The following is a 25,212-nucleotide window of genomic DNA, read 5'->3' on the forward strand; positions in this document are numbered from 1 at the left end:
CAAGACAATGCAAAGGAGTTTCCCTCAGAGCAGTTCAAGACGTACGGCTTAGATGCAGACAATCTACAGGAGAATACTATACCAGAGACGCCACAACAGAACGGGTTAGCTGAGAGGTGCAACAGGACACTGCTGGAGATGGCAAGATGTTTGCTCATTGACTCAGGACTTCCAAGATGATGTGGGGAGCAGCAATTCTTCACGCAGCAAGGATCAGAAACTTGGTTGTGAGACGACGAGAAGAAAAACGCCCAGCAGAGCTGATGAGAGGTATAAAACCTAAGCCTCCAATTAGTAAATTATCTATTTTTGGCTGCACAGTCTTCATGAGGAAGAGGGACAGAGAGGTCAGCAATCTTGAAACCAAGGCACTGGAAGGAACGTTTGTGGGTTACACAGAAGGAGAAAACGGATACCTGGTTTACATACCCAACACACGCAAGGTGATGGCAGTTCGAGAAGTGATCATCAAGGAGTCTGAAGTGGGCTCAGTCCCTGACAACAAAGAAACGGCTGACCTACTAGATGATTAGCCGGAACTGGATATCTGGCATCCAGATGATGGTCATCAAGACGATGACAACAGAGAACAACAGGACACATCTACTGCAATAAAGGAGGAGTGGCATGACCCAGGGAGCGTGAATACTCAAGAAACAACACTGAGACAAGAGGCCTCGGATGTTGGAGAAACAGCACTAGATGATGGATCTACTGCAACAAGAGGGAGTCACAGAGACTCAGAGTCACTGGAAGACAGTGACACAAAAGACTTCTCACAGTTAGAGACAGTTGGCTTCAATGAAGATGCATTGGAACACGCGGACAGAGCAGAGCCCAGACGAAGGACACGAGCAAAGAATGTTCCGCAATTTTTTGGAGAAGTCAGGACCCATCTTGCTGTGACTGAGGGCGACTATGTGGAACCCAAAACAGTCTACGAAGCCAAGCAAGGTGACGATTGGGACCAGTGGCACCGGGCAATGAAGGACGAGGTCAAGGCACTCCAAGACAACGATACTTGGAACCTAGTGAGACCACCCACAGACAGGGACGTCATACCGGGCAAATGGTTCTACAAAGTGAAATTGGGAACCAGTGGTCAATTGGACAAATACAAAGCGCGCTATGTGGCTTCAAACAAGTGGAAGGACTGGACTACTTTGAGACTTTTGCGCCTACCTGCAAGCCAGAGACATGCAGGATTCTAATTCAGCTATCAACGAAGCAGGGCCATGTGATGCACCAAATTGATGTCAAGACTGTTTTCCTGCACTCACCAATCGAGCAAGAATTGTATCTGGAACAGCCACAGGAGTTTGTAAAACGCGGATCAGATGGGGAGAAGTTAGTATGTCGACTAAATAAATCAATTTATGGTTTGAAACAGGCTGCTAACAACTGGTGCAAAGAGCTGGCAAACTTCCTACTGAGACAGGGGTTCACCAGAAGCGGGAACGATCACTGCTTGTTCGCAAGATCAGAGGCAGAGGATGACACCTTCATCTTGGTCTGGGTTGACGACATCATAATAGCATCAAGAAGTATGACAGTGGTCTCTGATGTCAAGAAGGCACTAGAAGCAACCTTTCACATGGACAACAGAGGGAGACTACACTGGTTTCTGGGTCTAAGAATCAGACGAGAAGAGAGCAAAGACACAGTCGACCAAGAACGCTACATAGAAACAATGCTTGAGCAGTTTCAAATGGATCAATGCAAAGCCTCAAGAACTCCAGCTGATTTGAAATTGAAACTTCAGACAACACAGAACGGAGGCGAAGAAGTGGACCAGAGGATCTACAGAAGCTTGGTTGGATCACTTCTGTTTCTGGCCAAACAGACGAGGCCAGACATCATGTTCACAGTCAATATTCTGTCCAGACACATGAATGCACCTACCAATCAATACTGGATGTGCGGAAAACGACTTCTGCGATATCTTCAAGGTTCAAAAGGTTTAAAACTTACTTACACGAAAGAGGCTAGTTATGATTTAGTGGGTGAAAGTGATGCAGACTGGTATGGAGACGTGAACGACAGAAAATCAACAACGGGTTATTACATCAAGCTCAACGGACGTGGCGCAGCACTCAGCTGGGGTGTCAAGAAGCAGGCCACATTTGCTCTGTCTTCATCAGAAGCAGAATATCAGGGCATGGCAGCAGCAGTTCAGGAAGCAGTCTACCTGAAATAACTTCTAGAGGATTTTGGCATCCAACAGAAACGTTCAATAGCAATTGGAGAAGACAACCAAAGTTGTATCAGACTCTGCCAAAACCCAGTCATGCACAAAAGGAGCAAGCACATCGAAACGAGGTTTCACTTCATCCGGGACAAGACGGAGGATGGGACTATTTCAATTCATTACGTCCCTACAGACAAAATGGCAGCGGACATCTTCACAAAGTCCTTACCCGTTTCGAAAGTGGAAACATTCAGAGCAGTTTTGATGGGAACAGACTCTACGCAATCAGCTCAAGTCTGAGTGGGGGTGTTAGAATATCGATCAAACTATAGTCTTAAACTTAGTGAGAATTAGAAAGAAAGTTTGACTAACCAGATTAGAAAGACAAGCAATATGACTTCGATCAAAGAAATTACATAAATGAATCGTCAAGAAATGGTGCTTAGAATCAATATTCGGTTCAAATTGGTGAATCTAGATAACTATTATTAGAGTTAGATTAAATGATGTAAAATCTTCCCAGCATGTATTAAATGATGATGATATCTCTGGAAGTGTGAATGAATTCTTAGAAAAGTGCAAATGCATTCCATTTATGGTTCCCTTTGCGACTGATTTGCAGTAGCAAACCATATTCGGTAACTTTTGCGACCCCCACTATAAATCACGGTGCTAAGATTAGTTTTGTATCTTGACTTTTTCACACTGATAATGGGTATATATACAGCTGATTTTTGAGTCCTTTTTCATCCCCAAATTCAAATCACCATCTTGATCTAATAATCAGATCTCTCCTGTAAATCTCTAAATTCTACTGTAAAACATCATTTTGTTATTCTCTCATTTTTGAGAAATTAGTTCTTTTACTTAGTTAAAAACGCTTTTTATTCCGCTTGCGAAAGTTTCATAACCCAACATTGTGTTAATCTTGCAAATTTGACCAACGTGGACAACATCTATGAATTTCGTGTCCCGAGTTCTAAAATTGTCTTCAGTTCTTGAAACATTGCGCGGCAACTAATTTTTTAACAGAGGACAATATGAAATTGATGAGATTACAGATTTGAACTAGTTTAAGCATAAAAGAATTTTTATACAGGTGAACAGAAAGTTATTATATTGATGGGCTGTTTACAGCGTCAAACAAACTTATTAGTCGGACAAGATTAGCGAAAATGACCTCTGTATATTTTGTCTTCAAAATCGTCTTAACTTTCTTTAACAATAAATAACACTCTATTGTTTAGAGAAAATGAACATCAAAAAATGTTCTCAGCTTGTGTGCTGAACATTTAATGAGTGTCTCGTACTTTGTGACCACCATTTCTGATATGAACGATTATGTTTTGCGTTTTTAAGCTGCAAGTAAAATCTGCATTTGCAGTTTTAATCTTTTCTCTGTTTGCTCTTACTTAAGCTTGTACAGAAAAATAAATGGTCAATTTGAAGCCCAGAGAAACGCATCTTCGGCTCTGGGCCTCTCGGATATTTGAAGTATTAAAAAAGAAAACAGCGATGCAAATAGGCATTTGTTAGATTAGTTTTTGTATCATTGAACCATCAGAACTCTTAATGAAAAATTAACTTAAAGTAGTCGCTAATTAAAAGATAAGCCAAAAATGTACTCAAGTCTCTCTTACTCTGGACAGAAAACATCGCTGGAAACAGCTGCAAGAACAAATTTTGCTTTTTTTTAAATGTGAGTTGCTATTCTTTATCATCAAAACGAAGCTGAAAAGTTTATTACCAGATTAAGTATATAGAGTTGAGGGCGGAGAAACTGCAAATTATTACAAAATTGTATACTTTGTACAGATTTTTCAGCATCGTCGTAATCATTCCGAGCCGAACTTAAGTGGATTCGTTAGCGATCTTTGCACAATTTGGAGATTTTTTCCGTCCCCCCCCCCCCCCCCGATTACCAACAGGATATCATTTGCAATACTGACACAAATATTTACGGAAACAAAGTTATTTATGCGGCGGGGCATTATTGCTGAATGGGGGCGCATAGCATACTAGGTGGGGTGGTTCAAAACGGAAAAAATTTCATCTACAGTCTGATCAAACCGGGACTTAAGATTATCGAACACAAATTGGTTTGCATCAAATTCCTGACGTGGCCAAAGACTTCCAAAGATATTTTATATGTATCAAAACATTCTCCCAGCGATTGATTTCAAACTATACTCGGTAAGTTTCAAAATTGAAGGTATTTGTATAAGTTTCTGTTCATGACACCGCTTTTATTTTGGCGAGAAGGGAGAAAAAAGGCAGAAATATTTTTAAAAAAAACAATATTTACAGAATCTTATTTATTCCCTAATCGAGAGCAAATCAAACTGTCATTTGGGACACATTTTGCACTTGCAACCCTCGCATTCGGTTTTCAATCCCAAAAAATGCTGCAGTAAATTCCTCGTCACCGGTGTGGTTTTGTAGTTTTGTTGTTGGATTGTTGGAGTTTGAAGACGACGTTATGAAATCACTCATTGTTTTTTCGCTTCAGTGTTTCAGAAGTCAGGACTCAACACACTCCCTCTTAATGAGTGAGTTTCAGTGAAGGCAATTGGGAATATCAGGAGGCTCTAGCAAGTGTCATACCAATATTCAATTTGAATTGTTGAGAATATGCTAGACAATTTTACTATTTTAAAAGTATAAGGCTCAAGTTTTGAGTAAGCCGAATTATAGGACTGATTTCAAGACTTTTGTACCGATATAAGACAAGGCGACTCGGTAATGTGCGATCGCACTTAAGGTTCCGACCCCACTCATCCACAAATTTGGCTTGATTGTCTACCAAATAAGGAACATAGAAAAACCCAAAAATTCAAGTATTTTAAAAAAAATTGGTTTATGAACGAAAAGGAAGTCTCCAAAGCAAATATCTGTGGTTGATTAAAAATGGCGCATTAGATTGATGAGATGTCCCATAAATAAAATGTCCCATAGGTGTGCGATAACCAATTCTTCTATAGAAGGAATTAAGAACTGCCGGTATTCAATTTTTTAGGCGGTTACAAAAAGAACATATAGACAACAACAAAAAAAAATCAAATAAAACTTGGCAGAAAACGTGACCTCTCATTAATGAAGCTAGGTAACAAGTAGACAAAAAAGAAAAACAAAATGAAAAAATATGTAACACTTTAATTTTTTTCGCAAAAAAGTATTTCCAAAGACATGAACGCCATTAATTACAGAATAAAAAATTAATTAGGTTCGTATATTCCTCCAAAAGAAGCCCATGAGAACTGCAATTATCCAGAATATGTCTTATGTCTACAAAAAGAACGTCAATCACGACAAAAATCAAAAATTAATTTACTTTTTTTTTCGTATCGAAGCCAATAAAGTCAACGAATTCTTTAAAAACATTAGATTGTGTGACACTAATCCCCTTTTGAAACCTTCCTTTGACAACAATAATGTTATAATTGGCCTGTAATTAACGAGACTAGATAACAAACAGACAATAAAAGGAACAAAATAGCGAAGTTAAATCTACTAAAACCAGAATATCGTCTCATCTATTCTTAGTAAGGTTACCGGGTCATTGCACAGTAAAATTTCATGTAACAAAAAAGACAAAGTAAAAACGGCAGTTAGAGACGATTTAAAAAAATCAATTAAACTTTTCGAGAAAGTAGTGTCGAAGCCGTTAAAATCATAATCTATATCTTCAAGCGTTTTAATAAAATCAATTGTGCTTGCCTTATTTTGAAAGCTAATATTGTGATATATGAACTGTCAATAACGTGATAATGTGACAAAACTAGAAAACGTGAAAAATGGGCAAATACCTAAAAATTAAGAAAATTTGAAATCTATTTGTATCAAAGCCAGTAGCCATAACTTAAGGCGTAAAACCGCAATAAAGTATGATTTCGATTTCAATAGAAAGAAGAAGCATTCTTTCATTGCGGAAAATAAGCTACAAGTTGACTAAAGAAAGAGAAAAATAGATGCAAATGTTCAATAAGTCATTATTTATTCGAAAATCAAATACTTTAGAACTTAAAACCACCATAAGCTTTCAAGTAATCAACTAGATACAATAACGTTGAGCTAATTAGGAATCCAATTGGAACTATCATTTGTGTGCTTTTTCGAAATGCTCTGTTATTTAATTATTGTAGAAGAGAACGAATTTTTTTATAAAAAAGACCGACTGTTTACAATCCGAATTAATTTTGGATTATACCAGTCCAAGATTGGTCCAAAACTAGCCCTGCTAATGCTGTTTGTTCTTTAATAACACTTAATTTTTTGAATGTTATAGATATTGATTTTTTGTTAAATAAAAAATCAAAAATAGATGCTGCGTGTTTCATGATCAACGAATAAATTTAGCAAAAAAATGGCGAAGTTTTAATTACAGAGCACTCTCAACGGAATTTGAAGTAAAAAAGCCCCTTTTGAGTCAACAAAAATTGTGTTAGTGGTGTTTGGGTCTCTACTTCCTAAAATTTAATCAAAATGGACTAAAAAAACTTATTTCGTGCTGTTTTTGAAGAAAAAGTCTTAATTTTGAAATATCTAGCCAGAATTGTTGACAAAAAAAATTAAAAATACTCTACAATAATCTTGTCATTTTTTTTGATTTTACAGACAAAAATCAACAACACTTTCAAAAAAAGTTAACAAATTTTATCAGAATAGGCGAAGTTTTATTCAAAAATTCCGGAAAAACTGAATAAAATCTCGCCGGAATTCACACTATTTTCTCAAAATTTAAACCTCGATAACTCCTTGTAAAAAACCAATAATAAAAAATCATTTTAATTGTATATTCTACGATGGACAAACTTTCTAATGATACCAGTCTCAACTCTCTACGACGAATATATCGATCGGCCAAAATTGACTGAACAAAAAAAAACCCGTTTGAGTATACAGTTCCTTCCCCCTCAAGAGGGGTCCCAACAATCAAACACAATAAGGTCTGATAAAAGTTCAGCTTGAGAATGACATCCAGGTTTTTTCTCAGTAGAATTTCGAACCAAGAAACGCTTTGATGAAACGATAAATTCGCCCAGAATGAAATCTTAAACTGATTGGAACAGAAATTTAAACATAACACTTTAATTTTGAACATAACACCTGATTGGAACATAACACTTTAATTTTTTTCGCAAAAAAGTATTTCCAAAGACATGAACGCCATTAATTACAGAATAAAAAATTAATTAAGTTCGTATATTCCTCCAAAAGAAGCCCATGAGAACTGCAATTATCCAGAATATGTCTTATGTCTACAAAAAGAACGTCAATCACGACAAAAATCAAAAATTAATTTACTTTTTTTTCGTATCGAAGCCAGTAAAGTCAACGAATTCTTTAAAAACATTAGATTGTGTGACACTAATCCCCTTTTGAAACCTTCCTTTGACAACAATAATGTTATAATTGGCCTGTAATTAACGAGACTAGATAACAAACAGACAATAAAAGGAACAAAATTGCGAAGTTAAATCTACTAAAACCAGAATATCGTCTCATCTATTCCTAGTAAGGTTACCGGGTCATTGCACAGTAAATGTTCATGTAACAAAAAAGAAAAAGTAAAAACGGTAGTTGGAGACGATTTAAAAAAATTAATTAAATTTTCGAGAAAGTAGTGTCGAAGCCGTTAAAATCATAATCTATACCTTCAAGCGTTTTAATAAAATCAATTGTGCTTGCCTTATTTTGAAAGCTAATATTGTGATATATGAACTGTCAATAACGTGATAATGTGACAAAACTAGAAAACGTGAAAAATGGGCAAATACCTAAAAATTAAGAAAATTTGAAATCTATTTGTATCAAAGCCAGTAGCCATAACTTAAGGCGTAAAACCGCAATAAAGTATGATTTCGATTTCAATAGAAAGAAGAAGCATTCTTTCATTGCGGAAAATAAGCTACAAGTTGACTAAAGAAAGAGAAAAATAGATGCAAATGTTCAATAAGTCATTATTTATTCGAAAATCAAATACTTTAGAACTTAAAACCACCATAAGCTTTCAAGTAATCAACTAGATACAATAACGTTGAGCTAATTAGGAATCCAATTGGAACTATCATTTGTGTGCTTTTTCGAAATGCTCTGTTATTTAATTATTGTAGAAGAGAACGAATTTTTTTATAAAAAAGACCGACTGTTTACAATCCGAATTAATTTTGGATTATACCAGTCCAAGATTGGTCCAAAACTAGCCCTGCTAATGCTGTTTGTTCTTTAATAACACTTAATTTTTTGAATGTTATAGATATTGATTTTTTGTTAAATAAAAAATCAAAAATAGATGCTGCGTGTTTCATGATCAACGAATAAATTTAGCAAAAAAATGGCGAAGTTTTAATTACAGAGCACTCTCAACGGAATTTGAAGTAAAAAAGCCCCTTTTGAGTCAACAAAAATTGTGTTAGTGGTGTTTGGGTCTCTACTTCCTAAAATTTAATCAAAATGGACTAAAAAAACTTATTTCGTGCTGTTTTTGAAGAAAAAGTCTTAATTTTGAAATATCTAGCCAGAATTGTTGACAAAAAAAATTAAAAATACTCTACAATAATCTTGTCATTTTTTTTGATTTTACAGACAAAAATCAACAACACTTTCAAAAAAAGTTAACAAATTTTATCAGAATAGGCGAAGTTTTATTCAAAAATTCCGGAAAAACTGAATAAAATCTCGCCGGAATTCACACTATTTTCTCAAAAATTAAACCTCGATAACTCCTTGTAAAAAACCAATAATAAAAAATCATTTTAATTGTATATTCTACGATGGACAAACTTTCTAATGATACCAGTCTCAACTCTCTACGACGAATATATCGATCGGCCAAAATTGACTGAACAAAAAAAAACCCGTTTGAGTATACAGTTCCTTCCCCCTCAAGAGGGGTCCCAACAATCAAACACAATAAGGTCTGATAAAAGTTCAGCTTGAGAATGACATCCAGGTTTTTTCTCAGTAGAATTTCGAACCAAGAAACGCTTTGATGAAACGATAAATTCGCCCAGAATGAAATCTTAAACTGATTGGAACAGAAATTTAAACATAACACTTTAATTTTGAACATAACACCTGATTGGAACATAACACTTTAATTTTTTTCGCAAAAAAGTATTTCCAAAGACATGAACGCCATTAATTACAGAATAAAAAATTAATTAAGTTCGTATATTCCTCCAAAAGAAGCCCATGAGAACTGCAATTATCCAGAATATGTCTTATGTCTACAAAAAGAACGTCAATCACGACAAAAATCAAAAATTAATTTACTTTTTTTTCGTATCGAAGCCAGTAAAGTCAACGAATTCTTTAAAAACATTAGATTGTGTGACACTAATCCCCTTTTGAAACCTTCCTTTGACAACAATAATGTTATAATTGGCCTGTAATTAACGAGACTAGATAACAAACAGACAATAAAAGGAACAAAATTGCGAAGTTAAATCTACTAAAACCAGAATATCGTCTCATCTATTCCTAGTAAGGTTACCGGGTCATTGCACAGTAAAATTTCATGTAACAAAAAAGAAAAAGTAAAAACGGTAGTTGGAGACGATTTAAAAAAATTAATTAAATTTTCGAGAAAGTAGTGTCGAAGCCGTTAAAATCATAATCTATACCTTCAAGCGTTTTAATAAAATCAATTGTGCTTGCCTTATTTTGAAAGCTAATATTGTGATATATGAACTGTCAATAACGTGATAATGTGACAAAACTAGAAAACGTGAAAAATGGGCAAATACCTAAAAATTAAGAAAATTTGAAATCTATTTGTATCAAAGCCAGTAGCCATAACTTAAGGCGTAAAACCGCAATAAAGTATGATTTCGATTTCAATAGAAAGAAGAAGCATTCTTTCATTGCGGAAAATAAGCTACAAGTTGACTAAAGAAAGAGAAAAATAGATGCAAATGTTCAATAAGTCATTATTTATTCGAAAATCAAATACTTTAGAACTTAAAACCACCATAAGCTTTCAAGTAATCAACTAGATACAATAACGTTGAGCTAATTAGGAATCCAATTGGAACTATCATTTGTGTGCTTTTTCGAAATGCTCTGTTATTTAATTATTGTAGAAGAGAACGAATTTTTTTATAAAAAAGACCGACTGTTTACAATCCGAATTAATTTTGGATTATACCAGTCCAAGATTGGTCCAAAACTAGCCCTGCTAATGCTGTTTGTTCTTTAATAACACTTAATTTTTTGAATGTTATAGATATTGATTTTTTGTTAAATAAAAAATCAAAAATAGATGCTGCGTGTTTCATGATCAACGAATAAATTTAGCAAAAAATGGTGAAGTTTTAATTACAGAGCACTCTCAACGGAATTTGAAGTAAAAAAGCCTCTTTTGAGTCAACAAAAATTGTGTTAGTGGTGTTTGGGTCTCTACTTCCTAAAATTTAATCAAAATGGACTAAAGAAACTTATTTCGTGCTGTTTTTGAAGAAAAAGTCTTAATTTTGAAATATCTAGCCAGAATTGTTGACAAAAAAAATTAAAAATATTCTACAATAATCTTGTCATTTTTTTTTGTTTTTACAGACAAAAATCAACAACACTTTCAAAAAAAGTTAACAAATTTTATCAGAATAGGGGAAGTTTTATTCAAAAATTCCGGAAAAACTGAATAAAATCTCGCCGGAATTCACACTATTTTCTCAAAATTTAAACCTCGATAACTCCTTGTAAAAAACCAATATTAAAAAATCATTTTAATTGTATATTCTACGATGGACAAGCTTTCTAATGATACCAGTCTCAACTCTCTACGATGAATATATCGATCGGCCAAAATTGACTGAACAAAAAAAAACCCGTTTGAGTATACAGTTCCTTCCCCCTCAAGAGGGGTCCCAACAATCAAACACAATAAGGTCTGATAAAAGTTCAGCTTGAGAATGACATCCAGGTTTTTTCTCAGTAGAATTTCAAACCAAGAAACGCTTTGATGAAACGATAAATTCGCCCAGAATGAAATCTTAAACTGATTGGAACAGAATTCGAGTTGAAGCATCCTCAGTCAGCCCTGACATCAAATCATCAAAAAATCGGAACTTAAATTGATCGATGTTCTTAGCTTTCATGTAACATCAAGCATCTACTAACAGATCACACTTTCTCCAAAAGGCAAATCCCGGTTCCATTATAACCGTTTTTTTTAATATTCCGTATAACCGATAGGTTGTAAGTGAAAATGATTAGTATCTTAAAATAATTATAAAACTGAAAAAATATATATCTTCAATTTTATCTTAGACAAGCACAATTTTTGTTTTGTTTGTTGCCGCCTCATTTATCTATTGTTTTTGTTGTTAAAATCTCAAGCAACAAATCTTTTTTGATAACAAGCGCCTTACTGTCAGGAAACATGCCTAAGCAGATATGAAATCAATAGTTTGAGAAAAAAAGAGCAAATTTTTTATCTGACAACAATAATTTAAATGAATATCTTTTCTGAAGTGGACTGCTCGATTGCACCTAGTGTTTAATAATTGTAAGAACTTATGTAGTTATGTAGATCAATATTAGTACCATTTTTTGGAATGGTAGAATAAGTGCCTATCTTCCTGTCTACGATCCCATCCAACTTATTATTACAATTCGAAGAATTTGTATTGTATTTGGGCGCTGTCTTTTTGCAATTCAAAGAATTTGAATTTTATGGGGACGTAGTCTTTTTTGCGACTGGAAGAGGTGTTAGGGTCATCTAATTTTTGATCGATCCGTCTGTTTTGAAACAAGATGTACAATTCAATGCCGCAGTTGCAAAAATTGTAATTTTTGTTAACTGTTGAACAAAAATGGAGAGCAGAAAAAAGAAAGAGTTGTGCTTTTGCCCATACCATCTTTCAAATGCTAAGCGAGCGAAACTTTTTCTTTGATCTGGTGCAGCTTTTCGTTGCATTTACTTCTTACTTTACTTTTTGTGTAAAGTGGTTTTTCTAAACCATATTAACAAGTAATCATACTTTTGGGACCATTTGTGGCTCTCTCGATTATGTATTGAAGTTTTATATGCAATTTTGTAGTTCTTTTTGTGATTTCACCCTTTTAAACGCTTTTTCAAAGCTTTTTGTATACTTTATTGTTATTTGTGTCTGAGGATTTTTTGGTTGCCAATAAATCAAATAATCGTAATTGCGCCCCTTACAATTCATTAAAATCAATTTACGATGGTTATAATAGATTAAATTAGGCTGAATTTGAAATAAAAATGTTGCTTAAACTTTCTGTTTTTGAAGATTTCTGCCTACATGTTCCGATTTTTTCTGCATTTCAGAAACTTTTGTGATTTTAAACTGTTTAATTATAATCGTTGGTTAATATTTTGATTATTAAGATTGATTACTATTAAGATTATTTTTTTGCTGAGCGAAAAAGTTTAAAGGTTTGATAGCACACTTTTCATAAAACAAATTAATCAATTCTGCAAACTTTGTCGTTCTATTTTTCATATTAACTGCTCTCTACTGTGTTTGGATTTCGTTTGTTTGCTAAATGAATAAACAGGGACTGTTTTCTAAATTTTCTGGTGAGAGCAGCTATTGAGACTTTTAAAAAATATTTGGAGTGTATTAATGTTTTTTGACAGGTTTTTTGGTCTTCCTCCGTTATTTTTTTTCTGTTTTCTCGCTTTTTTTGATTTCTCGAGATGTATCGTAGTTTATGTCACTTGATTTTTGTTTCTCAGTTTGTTGTCTCAAATCGAATGATGAAATTAAAAGTTTTAACAGTTAGTTACTGACTAGGATTAAAGTTATATTTTCCTTTGAGTCGCTTCTGGAGTCTTCCCAATATGTTTTTTTTAAGATATATTCACAGTTTTTCATTAACTTTGAAGTTAAATTGCATCGACTTGACAATTTTGCTCACGCCAAAGCAGACAGTGGAGCGAAAAATTGAGTGCTTTTACGGAGTAAAAATTTTTGACTCTATTTTTATAGCAGAGTGGAAAAAAACGGTATTCGAAAAAAATTATTTCTCGCAGTTGATTTTTGTTCACATGCGGAATTTTGATTACGATTGCTACTTGGTTTTTTGGCAATTTTTTTCTCTGGTTTTTAAAATAGTGCTTTGCAATTCATTCATAGTATTTTTTAGGTCTGAATTTTGTTAATTCAACGAAATTTCTTTGATTTGTTTCAGGTCTTGTCCTGCTAAGTTTTTTTTACAATTCAAAGATTTTGAATTGTATTGTAGCGCTGTCTTTTTTTGATATCTGTTCACGTAACTTCTTGATTTTTGAAGTCAAACTAAACTGATGGTTTTAGTCACGCCGAAACAGCAAGAGGAGCAAAAGAGCTTTTGGTTGTGCGGCGTGATGTTTTTCACTCGAAATTTGAAGTAGGGCGAGAAAACGGTGTTTGAACAAAAATTGGCTTTCTCTACAGTGATTTTTCGTTCACTTGCGGCAATTTTACTGTGATTTTTAATGTTTTTTTTATTGCAATTTTCTCTAAATAGTTTTCCTAATCCTGTCATTGTCCATTTTTGGTCTAGTATTTTGTTTGGTCAATGAAAATTCTTTGAATTGTAGGTCAGGACATGTCCTGTTATGTTTTTTTTTCTAAAGGCATCTTACTTTTAGTTACAGTTTTAAATTTGTTGTTGATCATTAATTGACTTGTATCTATTTTTTGGCTATTAATGAAGACCCGGGCCGAGAAAAAATAAGAAAAATATGTACAATAAGCGGTGAAAATGTGGTTAGTTCAGCGCAAATTTCGAACATAACTATGCGGTGAATAGCGGCGAAAACGGTGAAATTATGTAAGTTCACCGCTAGAGTAAGCGGTGAACTTACAAAAATTCAGCACATTGCACCGTATACTACAAGTTACCGGCCTTGCACGGACTCTAACCTCTCACCTCCTGCATGTTCTCCACTTCTTCTTCCACTGCGCCACTTCTCACTAAAATCTAGCATATTTGTTTTGAATTTAATTCAAATTCACTGTACTTTTTATAAAACAAACGCGTTGAACTTTTGTAAGATAAGCGGTGAAATAACAAATTTTAGCAGTGAAATGTGGTGAATGCGATGAAATTATGTAAGTTCACCGCCAACTCTAGTGGTGAAAAAACATAATTTCGCCGCTTAAAAATTTTCAAAAAGTTTTAAGATTATTCGTGGGTAAATTTTCCATGCGTCTTTTTATAAATGTATCTTAACTTCGTTGAACAAAAGACAATTCGAAGCGTTTTCTAAGTTGTGAATTTTTGTAAGTTCACCACATATTTAAGCAGTGGATTTATGTTATTTCATCGCATTCACCGCTTATCTTACATAATTTGGACAACTTTTTTCTAAGCGGAGAATTTCTGTAATTTCACCGCTAAATTCAGCGGTGAAATTATGTAATTTCACCGCTACCAGGCGATAAAGATTTTTTCACCGCATTCACCGCCTGATTTATGTAATCTCACCGCATTCACCGCTTATCTTACTAAAATTTTCCGCATTCACCGCTCATCTTACATAATTTTTTGTTGAATGGCGGTAACACCTCGACCCGGGGAAGACACGTTTTGAACAAATCTGGTGTCCTCTCTAAATTCTTTCCAATTTGTCGAAAGGTTGGGGGAGGGGCTAACATGTCCAGGTGTGGGTAAAATGATGTGACAGTGAGGGGCAATGTGAGGATTTTTGAGAATTTCGATTAAGAAATCAATCGCATGTGATTGTTTACCAAGAGAGCAATATAAACATACGAGCGCGATGCGGGCATGCAAATTTGTCCTTGGTTTAGCCTGGTCCGTGACGCTCTTATTCAGGGTCTGTTTTTCTGGCACCAGCATTGGACCGGTTGAGTTCTACCTAGAAGTGGGCAATGGCAAATATCTGGACAAATTGACAGATAAATGCGCTGAGTTAGGTGGCATCGTTGGGGGTTCCTACAAAGTTGGTCCAAAAACGTACAACTCGATTGTAGTGTGTGAAAATGGCTATGTGATACCTCACGTTGGTGGAGAAGCAATAACTGGAAAATGGGAAGAGGGTAACAGTTTTGACAACCCGACTGGCACTATGATAGCCGTGGCTCTAATCAACAACACACGTCTTGATAACTGGCTGGATCAGGAATGTCTTAAAAACTTTTTTTCAGACAGCTACTACCATGAGAGCGTATGCGATACGAGGATACAGGTTCTTTCAAGTGTGAGGGAGGGATCAAACCGAGCACAACTCGAAGCGCTTCCTTATAATTTAGAGCCGATTTATGACCCCAACGCTAACAAATCAATCTTAATTGCCGATTGGAAAAACGCGGGAGGGAATGTTGCCAATCACTGGTATATTGCAACCGAAAATGGTGGATTCAATGCCGGATCTTCAATCCGGCAGTCCATTTTCTCGCAATATCCGGGAGAGATATTTGCGAGGAAACAAGTTAATAATGTTATTGCTAGAAGTTTACTGACATCCGAATATGCTTCTGTGACAGGGTTCACAGGTGACAAAAATTTCAGCCCCGATTGGGGTGTTTGTGTGACGTGGTACAAAGTCGCACAGCCACCGGAGGTTATTGACAAACAGAATACGTTCCAATTAGTCCTCGCATGTATGAACAGTAACCCTGACAATAAATGCGTTACTCTTTTTGACTACTTTGAGCTGATGTACACTGAAAACGACGGGGTCTTCATTCGAGCAGGTGTGACAGGTCCAGGACTAGGTAAGAAAAAACAAATAAAGCTAAAAATTTTTTAAAAATCTTGATGTTATGTTTGTTGCTTTCCGTGGACATTGCCAGAATCTAACAAAAAATCCGAGAGTTTCAATGTCAAATTTTGATACCTTTTAGGCTTTTTGTGAGTGTTTTTGACTTGCTTCGAACTTTTTATGGACGCTATTCATTCAAAGATCTCGTGAGATTCGAGCATTAATATGGAAAAATTCTTGTGAGTCGGAAGTTAATCTTGCAAGAAAATCTAGGAAGATTCTCGTCAGATTGATGCAAGATCTTTCCTTGTTAAAATCTGATCACGAATCGGGTATCATCGATTTACTAATCGAATAAAATAACATAATAATTATCTATGAAACCACGTTGCTCTCAGTTTAGGCGCTAGGACCGAGTCGAAAAACTGACAAAGAGTAAAAAAACTTTTTTATATCTGCGACAAAAACTGACAAAGAGTGAAAAACTTCTTTTATATCTGGTACAGGAACATTTTTTTATTTTCATAATTGCCTCCCTTTTATCTGCACTTTTTTATTACTAATATCTCTATATCCATAGTTATGAGAAAGGACCTAACAAAATTTTGTCGCAAAATTCTTTGCTAGCATTTTTCGAATTGCCGAAAACTTGCAGCCTAAGCAAATGTGAGTTCAAATAGTTGAGAAAAAGTTTGCGACTGTATTTATCCGACAACAAGGATTTAATTAAATTTTTTAATGAAATGGACTGAGCACTCGCTCCTGTTCTATTTAATGGGCCTCTTTTTAAGAAATTATGCAGTTCAAGTGATATCCTCGATGTTTGTAACGTTTTACTTGTTCTATACTAAAACAAGTTCAAATTACTTTTTTTGTTCTGTTAATCGAAAAAGAGTAGATATGTTACTCTTTTTGACTAATTTGAGCTGATCGCTGATCTATAATGAGAAAGACAGGGTCTTCATTCAAACAGGCGTGATAGGGCCAATACTCGATAAGAAAAAAAAAACAAGAAAGCCTGAAAATTGGTAAATTTTTGCTCTTTGTTGTTTTCCGTTGACCTAGCCATAATCTAACAAAAAATCCGAGTTTGAACGGCAACTTTTGATATCGTGTTTTTAGCTTCCGTCTAAAATTTTTGGAAGTTTTTCATTCAAGGATCTCGCAAGATTCCGACGTTAATCTTGAAAAATTCTCGCGAGTCGGAAGTTAGTCTTGCAAGAAAATCTAGCAAGATTCTCGCTAGATTTATGCAAAATCTTGCATTGTTAAAATCTGATCACGAATCGGGTAATATCGATAAATTTCAGAACGAATTGAAAATTTTCAGCTCATTTATCCAGTGAAATATCGTTATATTTCTCTATGATACCGCACTGCTCTGATTTAAGCCAGTATCGGGAAAAATTTTCAAAAGTTTAATAAAAGGCGAAGTGAAATCCTTTGCAACAAAATAATGCGCTGAAATGGGCTGAAATATGCAGGATTTTTGTTAGAAAACGCGCTGAAATTTTGTTGATTTAATAGCAACGAACTAAATTTTAAAATGTTTCTTTGCCTTTCAGCGTATAGTTATGTAAGGTTTTTTCCCTGAAATTTTCTAAATATCTTTCAAAATTTTCTTACAAATTCTCTTGGCAGTTCAAAGAATTTTATATGAAATATTTTTCTGGCTGAATTTATGAAAAATTGAGCTCATTTCTCACTACTTTCCAGCGCATTTCAGCGCATTATCATGTAAAAATTTTGGGCTGAAATGATGAAAGTTCGACAAGAAATGTGATGAAAATATCAGAAAGAGATACACTATCTGAACCTATCAAATTGCTAAAATTTTTGTATCAAATGCGCCGAGAAGTGCTGAAATTTTGAGACGGATGCCCTGGAATTGCGCTGAAACTGTGTAATAAAATGCGCTGAAAAAAGTGATTGAAGTTAGAAATAATACAACAAATGGGCTGAAGATGCGCTAAAAGTTTTAAGTTCCAGCGCCGTTTCGAATTTTCAGCGCGTTTCCTCCAATTTTTCACCTTATGAAAAATTGTGGGAAACAAAGACCTCCATGGTTGACTGTTTAGCCACACAATTTAAACTCTTTTGCCACGCTTATTTTTTTTAGTTATTTTGAGCGCATCGCAGCTGATTTCAGTTCGATATCACATAAGCATTCTCAGCGGAACTTTTATGATAACAAAGCCACCTTAAATTGATTTAAATCTTTTACAATTATAACATTAAATATTTATTGCCTGACAAAATGATGTGCATTAAACTCTACACAAGGGTCTGATTTAGATTCCAGTTTGTTATTAGTAATTAAGGCTTCAAGTGTAACTCGCAGCGGCACAAATTAAAGGGAAAATGGTTGCTGAGATCTTTTGTTCGTTTAGTGACGTTTGAACTGGAAGGCTCGAATTCGGCTGGGGTTGTAAACTTGGTGACTGACACAAACACTGGAATTCCCGGGTTGTGGCTCTTTGAACTGAACCAAGAGGGTTCATGTGCGAGTTTGCAAACGTACAAACCAATACAAACTGGATCACCGTATGGAGCTCCAGTTGCTGGTTCCTCTCCAATACAGTGTCCCACAACTTTGGTAACCCATGCACCCACTACCACTGCTGTGGTTCCACCAGAACAGACGACCACTGCTGTGGTTCCACCTGAACAGACGACCACTGCTGTGGTTCCACCAGAACAGACGACCACTGCTGTGGTTCCACCTGAACAGACGACCACTGCTGTGGTTCCACCTGAACAGACAACTACTGCTGTGGTTCCACCTGAACAGACGACCACTGCTGTGGTTCCACCTGAACAGACGACCACTGCTGTGGTTCCACCTGAACAGACGACCACTGCTGTGGTTCCACCTGAACAGACAACTACTGCTGTGGTTCCACCGGAACAGACAACCGAGGTCAAGGTCCTCGTTCAAAAATGCCCATGGTCAGACCGTTCCAGACTATAATTACGTTTGATAAGGCCCATCCAGAGGATAACCACCCATGATCAGACTTAAGCTCGTTAAAAATTGTGGACGCCTTCACGTTCTCGTTGAAAAATAGCACTGATCAGACTTTGCCTCATTCAAAATATTGGCGCATTTTTGCATGGTTGACATTTTTTGGGTGCGTTTTTCGACAAAATTTTGTGCGTGCGTCTTTGGCTCGAAAAAATTTTCTGTGCGTTTTGGGCTCGACTGAAAAATTGAGTGCAATTTTGGCTTTTTCAAATTTCTCGATCATCAGAATCTACAGCGTTGAAAATGTGAGTGCTTTTTTGGAAAATCTATTGCGATGAATTGCTGTATAAGCCTTTAATGCAGCGAATGCTGCTGCAAAAAAAATTACCACTAAAAACCGCAAATTTTAAATCAAATTCAACAATAAATTGACCGCAAATCGTCGGAAAAATCACCTTTCTACAAAGTCTTTGGAATGCGAATAAGAATTGCGATGAATGAGGGCTTTAATACCTTATACAGTAAGGTATGCAGTTGAGTAGCAAAATCTTGTCTAATTTTCAGATGTTGGATTCGAGGTGCGAATCCGATGTAATTTACGTAGCTTGAAATTACAGCTTTCAAATTAATGAGCGAGAGTGTTACAAATGTAACTCTATTCTCACTATAGGGAATAAGGACTCCATTCCACAACAAACTATTCTCAGTCCAAAACAGGAGAGATTAACAAGCAACTGAAGTCAAGATCTAACCAATAAAGAATGAAATTAGTTTAAGCAACAAAAGTATGAACATATTTGAACACTTGACTTTTTAGTCGGAGGTAAAACTTACCTCAGTGAATAACTTAGAAGTTAACGAATGAGCTGAATGATATTATGACAGTAATAATTTAGTACATTTTCTGATCCTTTAATATGTCTATATCACACGGGTGTAGAAAAAAATTCACTTTGTTGAAGGGTAACTCTAGTGCAAATCTATTAATAGGTGTCCTTTATCAAACGTCTAGACTAATGAAGTTACTGTTCTTGACTTCTTGGCCAAAATTGTCCATGAAAAGCCACCGTGCTCGTTTAAATGAGCTATGAAAAGACTTTGATCTTACTTTGGTGAGAGCCCTGACTGTATATACACCATGACTAAAGGCGTCAACCTAGGTAGTGTATTGACCAAAAAATCAATGCAAGGACAATTTTAAATGTCTCAAACATGCAATGACTTGTAAAAAAGAAAATCTGTCAATCCCTCATATATCAATGCACGGTGTCTTCCTCTTTATGGATTTTTTTCGGGAAAAAGTTTGCGCTGTAATTCTCCAATGCAGGTTTTTCAGAAAAGATCTTTCTCAAAAAGAACTTTTCCCAAGTTTGTTTCCTGAGTGGTGTTTTGCATAACTAAACAGATGTTTCTCCGTTAAGTTATTAATTTGAGCTTGGCTGGTTTTATAATCAGACTTTAAGGAATATCAGAAAATGTTCTCAACCGTGTAATTTTGAACGCACTGCCCCCCCCCCTCACCAGTGCTTTTTTGATGGTCTGATCATAGGAGATTTTGAACGAGGACCTCGACCTGGGTAACACTTGAACAGACGACCAGTGCTGGGGAACTGCTGGTGGAAACTACGCAAGCTGTGGGAAATTGTAAGACAAAAACGACACAAGAGTACCTTTTAGTTAACTTTGTATCATTTATTGTCGTATTTTGTAGCAATTTAAATCATGTGCACTCAAGCACCTACGCACAAAGACATAAACACGCGCACAAACACGCAAATATAGAAGAACTACCAGTTACAGTTTTTTGTGCATACAGTGTCAAAAGCATCAATACCAAAAAAACGTAATTTCAATACCGCAAAAAAGTGTTTTTCAATCAGAGTAACTTCAAAGCTGTTGAAGTTCAAAGCTGCTTACAAATGAAAGATTATAAAATTTCAAGTAAGTTCCAGGGTTACATGGTGACTATATCTATAAATCATGTACGTACAGCAGCTGGGCTTTTCAACTCTAGAATGTTGACTGTGCTGAAAATATTTTACACAATAAGTTACTCCCAGTGATTTGGAAATGTCCATCTGACAGGTTCTGAAAAATTAATCACAAACTGAGTGTCCCATGAAGTAATAGTTTAGGAACGTATTATCTCATCAGATCTGATAAAGCAACTTTCACCTCTCTCGCTTTAATTCATAAACTTAGATTTTATGCAAAAAATGTTTCAAAACTGATCATTATATTTAAAGACTTATTTTTCTTATCTTACTTAATAAAACGTCTGATTAGATCTTATAACATAAGCGGAACAGATCTTACAGCTCCATAGGAATAACTGACCTCTGACCGCAAAAATAAACATTTCTAAAATGATTGCGTAAGATTTCTCAATGTGTGTCCAATTTCAAGACCATATATTCTTGTAAAATTAACAACCGCTAAAAAAATATCGAGGGAGTGAGTAAATAGTAAGTAATTCAGGCTCAGAAAAATTGGTCAATTTGAGAAAAACCGCATTATTTGATGTTTCGGTAAAAAATGTTCGATGTAGTTTTCAAAGAATCTGACTACAGTATGCGGTCAGTTCTACATTCAGTCAAATATTAATATATTTATCTAGTATCAGGACAAAAATTCAATCAAGAAGAAAATTTTTATGATGAGATGTCTAAGATGATACCACATGATCACTTATATAGTAATACTAATAAATAACTTATAAAATCAGTTCTTTTACAATGAAATTTCTATTGAAAAGAACATATGTTTTTAAACATATTTTATCAGATATTACTAAAATTTGGACTTATTGAAACTTCTAACCAACATCAACATTTTATTTACAATACCATAAATTCCCTGATAATAAAAAAAACCTTCTAAAATTTCAGTTACAAGTTTGTTACATTTTGAAAGGCCGGAAAATAATGAAAAACTTTTATAATTTTTTTCCAAAACTTAACATAAAGAAAACTAAAACATGCAGAAGTAAACTAATGGAACTTTTTCAAAAATTTGACAGGGCTGAATGCAACAAAAGAAGTATATGAGATCTTTTGATTAAAAAGAAATGCTATAAAAATCATCCCTCATAATTCAGTTACTTAAATTTTGTCTAGTAGAAAATATCGTTTTCAAAGCCTTCCCTTTTCAAGGTAGTTTTTTCAACTAGCTCAGGGGACAAAAAAGAACTTTCAACACTGGGTATTTATAAAACTGGGATTTCCTGATAAGTAATTTATAAGGAAATTTTCTCAGACGATCACGAGTGATTATTTGCCTCAATTGACGTCCACTGAAGATGTATGAAAATTCAATTCTGATGACTCTCAGTTCCACAGAAGAGGATACCCACGTCCAATCAAAAAGAGCAGTTTAATTTTTACAATTCAAAGAATTTGAATTGTACTGGGGCGCTGTCTTTTTTCTAAGATTTGTTCACACATTTTCATGATTTTTGAGGTCAAATTGGAGTAGTGATTTTGGGCACGTCGAAATAGGAAATAGGGCAAAAAAGCGAGTGGTTTTAGTTTTTACTGTTTTTTTTCAATTTTTTGGATTGGATTTTTTTCTAAATGGTTTTCCCAATCCATTCATAGTTCACTTTAGGCTTAGTTTTTTGTTTGAACCAAATTTTCATTTCTGGCTAGTGGTTTTTTTGTTTACATGCGGCATTTTGACATTTATTTACTGTTTTCTTTTGTTTTTATCTAACTTTTTTATATATGGTTTTTCCATTTCACTCAGAGTCTGTTCTAGGTCTAGTCTTTTGTTTATTCAATGATAATTCTTTGAATTGTACGTCAGGACTTGTCCTGCTATGTTTTTTCTTTTCTGGAAAAGTGGCTTGTTTTCATTTTTAATTTTTCGTGACAAAATTTCCATGGCTTTTTTTGCCTTTGTGCAGTCAAAGACATCTCTTTATTTTGCGGAGAGGAACTAAACACAGTTAGTTTTAGTACTCAAAAACATGGCAGGAAAATCTTAATGTTTATTTTAATGATTTTTCCAAAACGTATTCTCTTAAAGCTTTGTTTGCATTTAAATTTTTTGTTTTCTGAATGGAAAACGTTTTTAGGTACCTCATGTAACCCTCGCGAATAACAGAAAAACAGTCCAAATATATAAATAAGGGAAAAAATTTTCAAAGTTTTTTAAATCTCGTTTCATAAGCCTATTAAGAGATTAAAATATGCGGAAGAATACTGGTTGTATTTGAGTTTTGAGAAACTGAAAGGGTTTTTTTTTAATTAAATGTGAACTGTGAGTTTCTAGCTAATACAAGACTCTCTGAATTTCAGAATTTCATCTATCACTGAACAATACTTGAAGATTTCTTTAGCAGATTTTAACAGTTGAAAAAAATTAGTATTCTCTCGGAAATCTGAAATCCAAATCAGAGGTTACTGGCATTTTTCGATGCTGCAAGTACATTATTTAGGAAAACTTTAATCAGTCTTGAGGAGTGGTTTATGCAACTATGCGGCAACCACTGCAGACATTTTAATTGAACTTCTTTGTGAAAACTGACATTTCTCAGTCCTAATAAGAGGAATGTCGCTTCCAAACAAAAAGTGCAGTTTATTTTGCTTATTTGTGACTCGTTGTATTTTTAAGAATCAGAGGTAAAAACGATACTTAATTTTATTTATTATTTCAAAAAAAGAAAAATTATGATAAAATTACAGTCCTGCTCTCTTAATAAAAAACCAGATTTGTTCCATCTGGTTGAGGCCAAAACATCTGGTCGCGGCATAGGAATTAGCAATGTTTTTGGTTTCAAGTCCCCCGCTTTTAAAAAAACATATCCGTTAATTTCTGGGCTGCTTGGGATAATTGATTCAAAAACTAGCATAAAAAGTTATTTTTTAGCACTAAGAAAAAAACGGCCTATTTAAATTTGATATTTCTGTTGATTGCACAATAAATTGCTAGGTAAGCGAAATGATAGAAAACTGAAAAAAAAAGATCGAAAGTGATCTAGCGATTAGTTTTAAGCCAATTTCCAATATTTTTGCCAATAAAGAGGCTCGTTCTTGTAATAAAAACCGTATAAGCCGCTACAAACCACATAAATCGTAAATCTGGGCTGTAATAACAAATACCATTGTGAAAACGAATTAATTAAGAGGAGCACAAAAATTAGTAAGAAAATTTTCATCAGAGTTTACTGCAAAACAGCTAAAAGGATGTTAAAAATTGAATTAATGAACATAAAAGAAAACAAATTTATAACCCAGCCAAAGCCAATCACATCGTTATTCTTTAATCGCAGGAAAGATTAACATGTAAAGACGTCAGCAATTGGTTAAATGCATTATGAGCCTGCAAAATTTTTTGTGAGAAATTATGGAGTCTGTCAACGATACTTTCAGCGATAAAAAATGTTTTAATGCCGAATTTGATGTGTGTTTTTGAAAAAAAAATGCTACAAAAAAATTCTGAGAAAATCCAAATTTGAAAAAAATTTTGGGCACCAATTGCTGCAAAAGTCAACAAAATCAACTGCTAATGACCTGAAGACGATTTGTGCACTCAGAAGAACTACTCAGGCCCGCAAAAGCCTCGTAAGAAAATAGTTAAAAGGAATAGACTTGACAAAAATTAAGCTATCTGTTAAGCACGAGCTAGGGCTCGAATCCATGCGCATCGTTTAACAGCAATAGGTCTTATTGCTCAGCTAACCGATGCGTTTGTTTTTCCTCTATTACCCTAGCCACAAGCAATTTTTTATCTAAATTTGAAGTAGCTTTGTTGCAGGTTTAAGGAGCGCCACGAATTTTAATGACACTAAGCTTCCACATAGTGGCATAGTGCGTCTCAAAAATTCATGTACTACGTTAGGCTGAATTGCTAAAAGTTGCGAAGATTATGAGCCTAAACATAGTGACAAAACGTTTGAGTGATAATTTAAAAAAAATTAACGAATATTATAAACTAGAAAGACAAAAAAGAATAAAAGAAAAAGAAAGAGAGGAAAAAACAAACAAAGGAGTGGATGAAAAACAACAAATTAATCTTTGGGCCAATAAAATAGGAGCCAAATTTGGTCAAAACTCCGGCCCGAACCGATTCACCTTGCACTACACTACCGATGCGCGTTGCATTTGATTCCTGCTCTTCTTACATCAGCAACATTTTTTTCGATGGTTCTTTTACTCTCTTATTCCTGCTGTGCAGCAACCTCAATGAGCGCAAAATATGTGCAGATTAAAAACTTAAAAAGTTCGAAAGAAAAGAGGAAGAAAGCAAACGGAAAAAAAACAGAAGTAGCCAAAAAAGAACAAAAAAAAACAGAAAAACGATTTCTCATTTTTCTGGCACAGCAAAATAAACACTTTTCAAGCTCCTATTTTGAATTAAATTCCTGATCGTCATTCAAAA

At 34.7% G+C, this 25,212-nt stretch overlaps 1 protein-coding gene across 1 annotated transcript in view; it reads left to right on the top strand.

The window, feature by feature from the left end:
- The first annotated feature begins 4,354 nt into the window (after positions 1-4,354).
- LOC142350322 (uncharacterized) overlaps positions 4,355-25,212 on the top strand; it is a 29,080-nt gene continuing 8,222 nt past the window's right edge. Inside the window, exons 1-4 of the mRNA XM_075402151.1 lie at positions 4,355-4,381; positions 14,999-15,879; positions 18,257-18,786; positions 20,424-20,475. Of these exons, the coding sequence (XP_075258266.1) occupies positions 15,231-15,879; positions 18,257-18,786; positions 20,424-20,475 (1,231 nt within the window). The 5' untranslated portion in view covers positions 4,355-4,381; positions 14,999-15,230. The remainder of the gene's footprint in view (positions 4,382-14,998; positions 15,880-18,256; positions 18,787-20,423; positions 20,476-25,212) is intronic.

The sequence above is a fragment of the Convolutriloba macropyga genome, chromosome 12, assembly GCF_964194025.1.
Source record: "Convolutriloba macropyga chromosome 12, txConMacr16.3, whole genome shotgun sequence".
Lineage (NCBI taxonomy): Eukaryota > Metazoa > Xenacoelomorpha > Acoela > Convolutidae > Convolutriloba > Convolutriloba macropyga.